The 15,151-nt window shown below is 20.7% G+C and overlaps 1 protein-coding gene across 1 annotated transcript in view; it reads right to left on the bottom strand.

The window, feature by feature from the left end:
- Window positions 1-12,418, bottom strand: part of LOC128961094 (glutamate receptor ionotropic, kainate 2-like) — a 77,284-nt gene extending 64,866 nt beyond the window's left edge. Inside the window, exon 1 of the mRNA XM_054307301.1 lies at window positions 12,283-12,418. Coding sequence (XP_054163276.1) covers window positions 12,283-12,418 — 136 coding nt within the window. The remainder of the gene's footprint in view (window positions 1-12,282) is intronic.
- Window positions 12,419-15,151: the final 2,733 nt, after the last annotated feature.

Below are 15,151 nucleotides of genomic sequence, written 5' to 3'. Positions count from 1 at the left end.
GGGAAAAAATAAATAATCAATTTCAATTGGCAATTATTGTTGAAATACTAAACAATATTAAATAAATGATATCAAATATTTTTTTATATAAATTTTATTTATTGTAACATTGTTCTGATATTATACAATCTATACTGTATTTGTCTAAACTATATATAATTTAATATATAATATACTAGTATTGAGTTATTGTCTAAATATTTATAGTAAACTAATTATTATTTCACGTTTACTTAAATAATATCGTGTTTTGTATGACTTTTAATATGCACTCAAAATACTGATTTGATTTGTATGATTATAATATATAATATATAWMWRTATATATATATCTACAGTTATACATTACATTTGTATACAAATATTATAACATTACTAATTAAAATAATATTACTAATTTTTTCATTGAACACACAAAAGTAAAGGTAAAAATAAAAATTGCAATAATTATTTTATATTATATTAACTTTAATATCAGCTTATAATTTTTTACTAATAAAAAAATCTCATCAAATTTATATAAGTAATTTTAACTAATAATATTTTATATTTTATTTTGTAAATATTTGTTAAATCAATGAATGGAAAAAATATTTATTTTTARCCATATCAAAAAAATAGTTTACAATTTTTATTTGTATTTTATTTATCTTATTATTTGTTATTTTGTTGTTGTTTTTATTTATTTTATAGTACATATGTTTTATTAAATTTACAGTCAATTTTTTTTCTTAAAAATAAGAAAATAATTTTTGTTAGATATCTTTATATTTATTAGTTACTAAACACATATAAACACTCAAACACACACAAACACACACACACACACACACACACACACACACACACACACACACACACACACACACTCAAACTCACATAAAGACACACAAACACACACACAAACACACACATACACAAAATATACTACTATTTAACATTATATTTGCTTTTTGTATATCCATGTATTAAAAAAGGACTGTTATCTCCAGAGATTTATACATTTTCTTTTCAAATAACTATTTTTTTAAAAAATATAACATAAAATAAAAAACATAAATATTTAAGCTTTCAAATTATACTAATTGACTTTAAATACTAATATAAATATGAATTTAACGCTATATTATATATTTATATTTTAAAAATGACAAAAATTGCAGTTCATTGACTATGTTATGTTAGAAAACGTTTGACAGTGTTATCAATACATATATAGATATATATACTATAATAAGATTTGCATTAAACTAAAATAAATAATTAAAAAAATATATAATCAATTTCAATAAATCTATGCAAATATATTAAATAAATTATTATATTAATATGACTATAGACTCAATCTAAAAAAATCAATTTAATTTTAAAGTATTTATTATAATATTAATATTAAACATCCGTAACAATACACACAATTGAAAAAAAGTTTTATAATTATTTATTTCTATTAGATATATATTAGAATTTAGATATCAAATACATGTTAATTAATTTAGTAAAAAAATATTATATAAGAAAAAAAATTAACAACAAAAATATCGACAATTTTTTTTAACTAATTCATTAGTATAAAAATTTTGATACAATATTTTTTATTCATTAATAGATAACAAAAAAACTTTAAATCTTATAGTTTTGTTGTTGTATTGTTGTTGTTGTTGAAGATAATATCCACTAAATACAAGTATGTTTTTTATATACACTAATTAAAATTTCAACATTAGAAAAATAATTGTTAATTTATTTTTTATTTCTTATATATATATATAATTACAATATATCTTAAATTAATTGTCTAATTAATTATTTTTTCATTATTAGAATTTTTTTGTTATACATATTAACAATTTAATTATAAAATATGTTATAAATTAATTTGAATAAATTGACTAAAAAAATTATTTTGTAATATTTTGTTTGTTTGTATTTTCAAAATTATTGATAAAAATATTATATCCAATATATCGATAATAGTCATTATAATCACAGCCGCATTGAGAAAAAAACTAATAAAACGACAAAATGATTGATTGCAAACAAATTAAATAAAAAACATAGTTTTAAAAAAAAAAAATATTTATTAAGCATTTAAATAATAAATAGTTTATTCGTAAATACAATATAGTAATTATAATAAATTAGAAATAATCTATCAATAAAAATGATTTATCTGTATAGTTAAAAAAAATATATATTATAATAATATTTTAATTGTTTAATTATTATTATTAATATTTTATAATAAAATGTAAAAATAATGTTATATACAGTATATATTTATACTTAAACATTTGATTATTATTAATTATATATCAATTTAAAAAGCATAAAATAAATTATATAATATTATATATAAACATATATATATATGACGATATGATATTTAACTATTTTATGATTAATGCTTTCATAGTTGTTATTATTTAAATAATTTATTATATTTATATACTATATAATGATAGCTATCATAAATAAATAAAATATAATTGTTATTAAATATCATTTTAGATTTGCATTATAATACTATAGTAATTATAATTAATTAATAATTAATTAAAAACTAAATATTTATTCCCAATTCTCACTCTTATTATTTTTAATGTAATACCAAAATCTATGTCTTAATACACGTTAAAGCGTACATCAAATACAACCAACAAAAAAACTAACAGAATATTCTGTATGTATAGTGTGTATCAACAAACAAAAAAAAATTAAATAATAATTCAAGCAAATTATGAGAGACGACTTAAAAAAAACGAAATTGTTATGTATTAAGTAAAACAGTCTTCAAATAAATGCCATTTCCCTAGACTTTGTTACTGACTGTCTGTCTGTCTATCTTTCTATCTCTTTGCTTACTATCTGTCTGTTTTCTAATCTCTCTCTCTCTCTCTCTCTCTCTCTCTCTCTCTCTCTCTCTCTCTCTCTCTCTCTCTCTCTCTCTCTCTCTCTCTCTCTCTCTCTCTCTCTCTCTCTCTCTCTCTCTCTCTCTCTCTCTCTCTCTTAACATATGATTTACTGTATTTTGCTGGCAGTAATCAAAAGAAACGATACTCACATCTAAACTAATTATGACAAATGTCTTTTACCCCGAATAAGACGACTTTCCACAACAACTACTACTACTAGTGTACTGTACTGATAGTGTGATCTCTTCTTGTCGCATAAAATATTTGTAAAAGTAATTTTATTTTTGTAATAGTTCTAGCAATGTTTTTAAATTTATTTTTTGATAAAATATAACATAGATTATTGGTCTTTAAGTATGCAAAGAAATATTTGTTATATCACTTTAAATGGATCCGTTACACACACACACACACACACACACACACACACACACACACACACACACACACACACACACACACACACACACACACACACACACACACACACACACACACACACACACACACACACACACACACACACACACACACACACACACACACACATACATACACACACACACACACACACACACACACACACACACACACACACACACACACACACACACCACACACACACACACACACACACACACACACACACACACACACACACACACACACACACACACACACACACACACACACACACACACACACACAACATGGGAAAGTACAGTTTTTCGATTTATAACACACATAATAAATTTTACCAGATATTATTGACATAGACATTGATTATTTAAAATACATAATATAAATTTACACACACACACACACACACACACACACACACACACACACACACACACACAATTCACACACAAACACACACATACACACACACACACACACACACACACACACACACACACACACACACACACACACACACACACACACACATACATACACACATACACACACAAACACACACATACACACACACATACACACATACACACACACACACACACACACACACACACATACATACATACATACATACATACATACATACATACATACATACATACATACATACATACATACATACATACATACATACATACATACACACTATAGTTGCTAGTAATGCACACAAATTCCCATTAATATTAAAAACTAAGAGACAAAACAAAAAAGATTTGTATGAAATAAGAGGGACTAAGAGTAAGAGCTAAATAATATTATACATTATATTAACACAAAAACAACAAAATAAACAAAAAAAGAGAGAAAAATATATATAATTTTTTGTACTATACTTCACTCTACATACTCACTCACTCACCCACTATTATATCCCAAAAGTCGGTTTACTTTACAATTAAGTAGTATTTTTGTATATTAGCTCAGATACTATTATCCCTCCTGTTATATACGGTATAAGCAGATGCCATACAAGCGCACCGGTAGTTTTATTGGTTTCATTTATATTTATTGTATATATATAATAACACTTGAACATATTTAATATTATTGTTTTAAATACAACATTAATATAATAAAATGTTAAAGTTATGGTTTCAGTCATTTACAATTATTTTTATAAGTATATCATATTTATATGTATTTTACTTTATATTATAGTTGTAATGAAATGAGTTATAATAGATACTGTATATAACATATACTCACTGGTGTATAGTCRTTATGTGCATACACTGTACATAACAGTAACTATTATATTATTATTATTATTATTATAAAATAATTTTTATTTCAATGAATAAATCTCTCTATTTTTTTATCTCACACTTTCTATTCAATGTTAAAGTAAATGACTTTATTTTTATGAGAATTTTTATATTATATAAGAATAATTTATTTTGATTAATATATTAATTATTTTTCATTTTGTTTTTAGCTATTTAAATTTTTAAAAAATATTTTATATATATATAGAAAAAATATAAACAATATAATATATTTTTTTTAACAATAGATTATCAATAGATCAACTTAATTTTTTTAATTTTATAATATAAATTTATTTACTACAAAAAATTAGACAATAAATATATAAAAACTTAATTTAAAACCATTAGTTTATATATATATAGTAATTTATAGTACAATGAACTTTATCTGAAATTATTGTCCATTTTATATATTTATTTATATACAGTAAATACGATACTATTAAATGCAAATAAAAATGTATTTACATTTTACTGGGAAAACAAAAAATGTTTGCTTTTTATGGCCAATTTCAGTTAACAATACATTGTTTTGTTTGTATCAATTGTAAATGGTTAGCAATACTTATATGGTATATAATATATATTTATATATATATATATACAGTATTGTATTTAAATATATAGGTATATATATATATGTAATGTACAGTAAACATGGCATATGTAAGTTAGTATAGTTTAATGCAATCAATTAGTTTACATATTAACGTTTAAATATTTGTGTGTTAAACAATTTTATTTGTAAACCTAGTATTTATTTTTATTGTACAGTAGTTCAATGTTAGAAAAAAGTAGTAGTAGTAGTACTACTATAGTAATAATAATAATAATAATAATTATTATTATTATAATAATAATTATTATTATTATTATTATAATTGACTATTTTGAATTCAAATAAAACTAAAATAAACTAATATTAAATCATAATAATGAAAGCAAGCTAATCATTATAATAAATACTGTATTAATATATATATTAGTTATATAAATACTTATACATATTAAATATAATATATATATATATATATATAATATATTATAGAAAAATATTATTAATTAATTATTAAAATAATTTTTCATAGTTATCATCACTTGAATGTTATTTAAATATCTATTTAATAAATAAAATAGAAAATAAATTTTTATCTATTACAGTGATAAATAAAACTTATGTAATAATATTAAAATAAAATGTATTACTGATAAGATTATAGATAAAAATTGACATATCATACAAAATAACATTTGATGTTTAAGAAAGATAAAGCAAAAAAAAAAAAAGATAGATAGCATTCAATTGTATGATCAATATATATATATATATATATATATATATATATATATATATATATATATATTGATATTGATACTTTGAATATTGAATTCTATATATATATATATATACTATATATATATATATATATATATATATATAGAATATTCTGTAATAAATACAACCAAATTGTATAGATATATATATCCGGAAATTTTATATCAAATAATAAGTAAAATGTTATCTTGCATTGTATACAAGTGTTACTGAATGAGAGAGAGAGAGAGAGAGAGAGAGAGRGAGAGAGAGAGAGAGAGAGAGATTGTATAGAAAATAAAATGTTGTACATAAAAAATTATTGTACAAATTATGAACGATTCAGTGACATATTAGTTGGTAAATAACATCACAATTACTATACAAATTATACTATACTATAATATTATATAATATGTATATGTTTTGTATAATAATGCAAAACAAGTTATATAAATACTTAGTATATTTTGTATATTAATAAAAATTATCTAATAATATTGCTAATTAAAATTGTATATACAAATAAACATTGTGTATACATACACTATGATATATTAATTAATTAATATTATGTTACACATAAAATAACTGTCAGTAAATTTATCATTATATATATGTTTTGCAAACAATTTTTGTATTAACAGTGTTAATTATAATAATAATAATAATAATACAGTAATATTAATTTCATGTCATTTTAATATACTGTAACATTTTTTGCATCAACAACAACAACAATCGTTAATAAATAAAAGTATTTATTTTATAATAGTAATAATAAAAACTATAAATTAATTATAGTTTTATTTATTTATTTTTTTGTTATAAATAAAATTAATTTTAAATTTCCGAATTTTTTTTTGTTATAGTCACTGAATGTAACAATTATATATATATATATATATATATATATATATATATATATATACTTTATATACAGTATATATTAAATTTTTTTATTGTCTATGAATTGTAATATACAGGGATGGATGCCCTATAAAGTGGTTTAAGACAAAAATTACTACCAGTGCTCGGCTTTTGGCAGCAAATTGGTTGTAACTTTTTATAAATGAAAAACAAAGTGAGTCAGCTATGAGAGAGAGAGAGAGAGAGAGAGAGAGAGAGCAAATGAAAGCTAAAATAGAGAAACACTTTATTAATATTTTATTCCTGTTTTCCTGTAAGCGATTCATTGATAACAACAGCAGAGATGTTATATATATATATATACTGTATATATAAAGCTTAACACAAGACATGTCGACAATAAGATTGGGAAGAAAGAGATAGAAAGAGAGAGAGAGAGAGAGAGAGAGAGAGAGAGAGAGAGAGAGAGAGAGAGAGAGAGAGAGAGAGAGAGATAAATAAAACGAAAACTTAATGTAATGTAAAGTAAAAGGCCTTTAAGTTAAAGATGTAGAAAAAATGACTTCAGTTTTTAAAAAGATTGCAACTATTTTTCTGTGTTATACATTCTATACAATAAAATATCATTAATGTTAAATAGTGGTACAGTATAACTATAAGTATTAAATAAAATACTTTAGTTTTGTTGTTGGGTTAGTGTATACTGTATTACAACGTATATACAGTATAATAAGTCATAATAATAATTATTGAAAAAAATTTACACTTAATATCAATGGCTACTAACCATCAAACAGAAAAAGAGAGAGAGAGAGARAGAAAAAAATGTAATTCAATTCAATGGACATAAGTCTATAGATAAAAGAGGATCAAACTATTATACCGCTTGTCATATATATATATCATGTATTATATAATAATATACAGTATTATTGCTAATATAAATTGCCATATTATAAGGTATAGTATATTTGTTAGAAAAGTGTACAGTGTTTATGTATCGCATGAATTGGCCAGTTATGTGGCTATTTTGTATAATAGTTAATAGAGAAACGGTATGTCTCTGTGTGTGTCATAATAATAATAATATTATTATTATTATTGACACACGAATTGATGCCCATTACTATTGATATAATATATATATATTTCTATATTATCAGTATATGACGACACTGTATATTATATAAGCAATGATTTTTGCAAATGTATATAATTGAGTACCACTTAATCAATGACACCCATAAAATCAAATATTATTACTGTATTATTATTATTGATAGCTTGTTATCACGTATTTACCAAATTATAGTCAAAATTTATTTGATAATTTGTATTTAAAATAATTAAATTTATATTATTAATGATTGTTAACTGTAAGTATTTCTAATTAAATTTTTATATTATTTTTTTTATATAAAAATAACAATAATAATATATAAATACTGATAATATTCTTTAAATTACAATATGTATTGTTTTATTTAATTAATTTATTAAGTAGTAATAATATAAAATAAAATTTTAAAACTACTAAATTTTAATATATTTATTTATACTGAAATAAAAATATAATAAATATATATTTTATATTTATTGCATGTATAATATCACTGATAGCTTTAGTTTTGATTTATCTCTATTTAAAAATATATATTAAACCAAAAACAATAGCATTAATAATAAATTTAATAATAGATAAAAAGTAATATTGTATATAAAATATTTTTTAAAAATATGTCTATTTTAATATAATTAACAATATGGATCTATAAACATAATAAATTGTTTTATATTTTAAAACAAAATGCATTATATAAAGTATAATACAGTATGAAGTATATATATATTATAATACTAAATACATAAATCTATGGTTTACTGTTGATATAATGCTAATAATATGGTTTAAGTATTAAAAATTTTTAATAAAAATTTTTGCAATGAAAAATATGTGTGTCCTTTGAAATGTAAATTTTTCAATTAATAATAACCGCTAACTATTGCTATATCACTATAAAACATAATGAACTATATATATATATATACCGTATACTGTTGTATAATACAAAAATATTGTATTATATTAATATATATATATTTATATATATCTAAATACAAAGTATAAACAATAATTATATAAATTATTTTATAGACACCATAAAACAACACACACACACACATACACATAATTATCATTATTTTTAATAAAATTATAGTTATTATTATTTTTAGTTAGATATTAGTATATACTGTATACATACATAAAACTTAATGCTAGAAAAATTTGCATATAATTTTGCTGAACGCAAATGTAATTTTTAAAAATTTTATGTTATATTTATTTTTTATTTCTGTTAGTTTCTTGTTTTTGTAATTTAATTTTAAATTTCAAAAAATCCGTATTTGCATATATATATACAATACTGTATATTGTAAGTATAAATATAAATTATACTGTATTTATAAAAAAAAGATAACTGTCTATTTTATATCTTACCAATATTATTGGATTTACAGCAACAAAAAAATATAAAATAAAAAAAATCAATTTTATGTCAATTTATTGTCTTATTTAATTTATGATGTCACTATTCATTAGTGAAAATAAAATTTTATTTTTTAAACTAAACCTTATAAAAATTTATGAATGAATTGTATACGATATAGACTTTATTATACCTGTACTAAAAGTTATAATAAATATTCAAAAAAATTACTGTAAAATATATATTAATCATTATATTTTACTTTGAATTATCAATGGTTAATTCAATTTGATGAGTGACTTATTTGACAAACACACACACACACACACACACACACACACACACACACACACACACACACACACACACACACACACACACACACACATACACACACACATACTTACACACACACATACTTACACACACACATACACACACACACACACACACATACATACACACACACACATACATATACAAACATATATATACACACACATACTCGCGCGCGCTATACATTGTTAATATAATTTGCACTGTAATGAAAAGAGCCCTCAATTTTATCGATTAATTAATGATTTTTCATTGAAAATGACTCCAAACAGCATAACATACTGTACTATATATACTGTATATAACAATACAAATAGCTTATAGTCTTTTTTGATGTCGAGTATTACAATAGGACTGTTAATTCAATGATCTCATCATCGCTTTTGAACACTGGACTGACTTTTTAAACATTGCTATCTATATAATGTAGTAGTAGTAATGACTATTATCATCGTATAGTAGTATTAGTAGTAGTAGTAGTAGTAGTAGTAGTAGTACTTTAGGAGGCAAACTGTAATATTTGTATGGGACATATATACTGTACACTAGTAGGATACCATATTGTCTACAATTAGATTATTTATCTAGGTCAATCAACACAACAATAACAATACAAAAAAAATTAGTAATAAATTAAATTCAAACACAAAATGACCCACCAACTCGTTAACTGTTAATTTTATAATTTTTTAACATTTAATAAATTAGTTGTTTTTCAATTAGTACTTTGTATGCTAATTATATAATGGATATATATATATATATATAAATTATAAATATATATATACTATTAGATTTAGCTAATTAATTAATAAATTTATAAATTAAATTATAATTTTTAAAGTTAAATAAAATAAGTTTTTAAAATATATAATTATATTTAAATAATTAAATTATTTAAGTTCTATATTTTTTATTGGTTTTTTAAATAATATTTTAATCTATAATTTATTACATTATCATTAAATTTAGAGTTTATAGATTATATTTAATTTATTTAATATATTGATATAAAATCATAAATTATGTTTTTTTAAAAATAAAATTTATTATTTATACAGTATTTAATGGCATTATAATGTTTGTAATGATAAATAAATTGCATTAACTATATAATACATTTTGTTGTGAATTCATTTAATAAACACTTGTAAAAAAAATTTTTGTACAAATTTTATCGATAAAAATGTATTATTAATAGATGTTTAATGTTTAATATATATATATATATAACTTCAATACCCGTATATAGTATTTATAGGAATTTAATAGTTTTCAAAATGATTGCTGTATTTTTCAAATAATAAATTTTATATAATTAAAATATTAATAAAAAAAATCAATTATATTATTATTGAAATTTAATTAATTTTTTTTTGTAAAGTAGAAATATCTCTAATTTTTATATAATCATAAATATTATTTACTAATAAAAAAATTATAAATAAAATTTAATTATAAATATATATATCTATAATAATTTTATTAACAAAAATAATCAATAATATTTTTATTAGTTAACATTTTTTTAATATAAAATATATATATATGAATATTATGCTATTTGAATTGAAGTAATATTAAAATTATTATTTTTATGCCAGTATTATAGCAACCTTATATTATTATTAATAATAAATATTACGTATATTTTACTGTATATATATAAAAAAAATATGTTAATGCCTTGAGCATAACTATAAAAAAATTATACTTATAATACTTATATATATTAACTATGAACTGGCAAAAAAAATAATATAAAAATTTTAATAAAATATAAAAATTTTGCCGAAAAAAATAATAAAAATATTTAAATATATTTTTTTGAAATAACTATTTAAGACACAGCATACATATTTAATAGTAATTTTTCATTATTAACAAATAGTAGATATTAATATATATATATATATATTAATTTTTTTAGTATTTTTATCTAATAAAGTATATCGTATGTATCAACAAATAAAATGTAATTTATTCATAAGTTATATACTACTAGTTATATACTATAATATTAGATGGTTATAGTTACAAATATAGATATAATTTATATAATTTAATAACATGTAATAGAAACTCATTAACAAGTTATAAAGATATAGACTTTAATAAAATTACTTTAGATAGTTATATACAGCATATACGGTATATATATATAATATATTACAAAATTACTTTATATTTTGTTATTTGTTATAATCTCACTTAAACTCAATACCTTTATGTACTGAACTGTATATATATATAATATAATGAAGATTTTTACCGTTAATAATGTTAGGATCGTGTGTTGAAAGCTAACATACAGTACAGTACAGTCACTCACCCACTAATACATACACACACACACTCACACGTAATGTATAACAATTATATATTGATTTTATTACATATATTTCCACACAAATAAAACTAACTAAAAGTTACTAAACAACATTATTTTCCAAAAAAAAAATTTATTTACTATTGCAATGAATAATAATAATAATAATAATTTTGTTGTTCAAACTTAATATTATTCGTATAATTACCAAAAAAATAAATAAAATTATGTAACAATTGTTAAAAATTAAGTCAATTATATATACAAATACATTACTTACCAATACGTATGACATTATTTGTCCGATGATTGAGCGATGTGTCAAATGGCCGGTCAAACGGTGACGACCTCTGGCCAGTCGTGACGGTAGTAGCCGTCAAACACGTCGACAATATTAGCAACACTAGTGCCGGCATTTTATTTAATAGTTTTTTTGTTTGTCACCAATTGGTTTAAATTATTATTTATTTATTTTTAGTTATTTATTTATTTATTTATTAAGTCATTAATAAATCCGTTTTTGATTTTGTTGTTATTTAGGATTAATGTCTTTACAGTTATTTTTCTGTTATTATTATTATTAGTTATGATAATAATAATAATGTCAAAGACTTCAAAATTATGTGTCCAGTGTTTTGAAGATTTTTTTATCGATAGATATATCTAACACTTTCTGTTTGAAATTATATATGAATTTCATAAAATAAATAAATAAAAAATTATTTATTATATTTATTTTTTTATAGAAGAAACATCTAAACTAAACAAAATTCAAATGTAAAATATAATGTAATGTAAATATAATGTCAAATATAAATAAAAAAAACATATATTTATATAATTATTTCAATAAAAAAAATATTTAAATACTTACTTGTTTATTAATATAAAGTTTATTATTATTATTATTATTATTATTTAATCAAATTTATATATAATAATTATTAATATATTAATAAACTCACAGTTTATTTTTTTAGCTAAACAAAATTAACACACAATTTCAAAAAATTAAAAAACAGTATTATATATATACATGAAAAATCTTTAAATTAAAAATATTGTTTTCCAAACACTACTTCAAACAAACTCATATATAATGACACTATTGTTGTTGTTGTTGTAGTAGTAGTTGTTGTTATTGTCATCACATAAACCCAATGAATAAAGGATTTTTTCAAGAGTATAGTCACATACAATATATATATATATATATATACAGTTAGGTATAAAACAATTTTTAAGGTAATAATAGTAAGCTGTATGTAATGTAACTGTTAGTGATATATATATATATATATATGCTTATAGTATGACAACTAAAAGTTTAAGCATAACTGGTTTACTCTCAACAACAAAACAAAACAAAAAACTATATGAGATTTATTATTATTAGTATTATTATGTATAATATGTTTAGACAACAAAAAATTATGAAAATGTTTTAGTGATTTAAGCGATGCATTTGCCGGTAAATCTCTGTCTGCAATATCTATAACCCGAAAAAAATAACCACTGAATAGACACTGCTATGGAGTGACTGACTGTCAGACTGAGAGAGAGTAAGAGTCGGACTAACTTTTAGTCTGTGCAACGGGTATTCAATTCACTGGCACTGGTAGTCAATATATACAGTATATGCTGTATATATATATTTATATAGAGGAGGACTTTGCTGCCATCGAGAGGATGTGTGGATGATGTCAATCATGGATAAGTATAGTACAATAAAGTGAGTGAGTGAGTGAGTGAGTGAGTGAGTGAGTGAGTGAGTGAGTGAGTGAGTGAGTGAGTGAGTGAGTGAGTGAGTGAGTGAGTGAGTGAGTGAGTGAGTGAGTGAGTGAGAGAGAGGAAGCTTAATATATAAAGTTATTGAGAAGTGGCGTAAAATTATGTATTTTTTTACATTAATCTACCGGTGCTTATACTCTATGTAATATTGATTAGAAATATATTCTATAATTGTTTTGTTTACAAAATTTAAACATAAAAAAATTACAATTTAAATTTGAAAACAATTTTTTGGTGTTTTATTGTAAGAGCTCGTCTTCAATAAAATATAATATATGTTTTGGGCTCCGCATCCCTTAACCCTAAATGTTATGGTGGATCCCACTGTGTGTGTGTGTGTGTGTGTGTGTRTGTATGTATGTATGTATGTATGTGTGTATGTGTGTGTGTGTGTGTGTGTGTGTGTGTGTGTGTGTGTGTGTGTGTGTGTGTGTGTGTGTGTGTGTGTGTGAGTGTGAGTGAGTATGAGTGTGCGTCAGATAACTAAAGCGAAAGATGAAAAATACATTATTATTTAATATATAAATTATATATATATATATATATATATAATACAAATATATATCAATAAATTAATAACTATTATCATATAAACAAATACTATTAAATAAAAGAAACTGATTTTATTTTCTCACTAGAAAATTATGAAATTGAGATACAAAAAAAAATAATGTTTATGTACTGTTAATGTAAAAATTATTTAAATTTCTAATGCATATAAATTAGAGTTTTTCTTTAATTACTTAAATAAATTTAATTACTGTTTTAAAAAATACTACTTAATACTTTATATGTATGTATATATATATGTATGTATGTATGTATATATATAAAATAAATATTAATTTAATTATTTAGTTACATTTACATACATAAAATGTTTTATAATCTATATGTTAATTTATGCTCTTATTAATATTAATAACTCATATAATAAATTATTATAATAATCTGATTTAATATTTTAATTTAAAAATTATTATTTTTTTAATATTTGTAGTAAAAAACATTAAAAATCATATTATAACTATAAGTTATATTGTCAAATATTGTAGTAAATTGGATTTTTAAATATTTATAATCTAACATTAATAATATTTATTTATTTTTTCACTAAATTATTTATTTTAATTAATGGGCAACCAAATTTTTATGCAATTGTTTTTTAGTATTATCATTTAAAAGTAGACTAAATTATTGATTACTTAAAAAGTTTTATGTACAGTATAAGTAAACATTAATAATAATCATAATAACTAATACTTTGTAATAATTATTAAATTTTAACTGTATTAAAAATTTAGAAATTATAAAATCTAGATTTATACTATAAATTAATTGCTACAGATTATGAATAA

The sequence above is a fragment of the Oppia nitens genome, unplaced genomic scaffold (assembly GCF_028296485.1).
Source record: "Oppia nitens isolate AA-2021 unplaced genomic scaffold, nextdenovo-longstitch-racon4-pilon3 scaffold5_pilon_pilon_pilon, whole genome shotgun sequence".
Classification (NCBI taxonomy): domain Eukaryota; kingdom Metazoa; phylum Arthropoda; class Arachnida; order Sarcoptiformes; family Oppiidae; genus Oppia; species Oppia nitens.
Note: the sequence above shows the minus strand (reverse complement) of the source record. Positions and strands in the feature narration are given on the sequence as shown.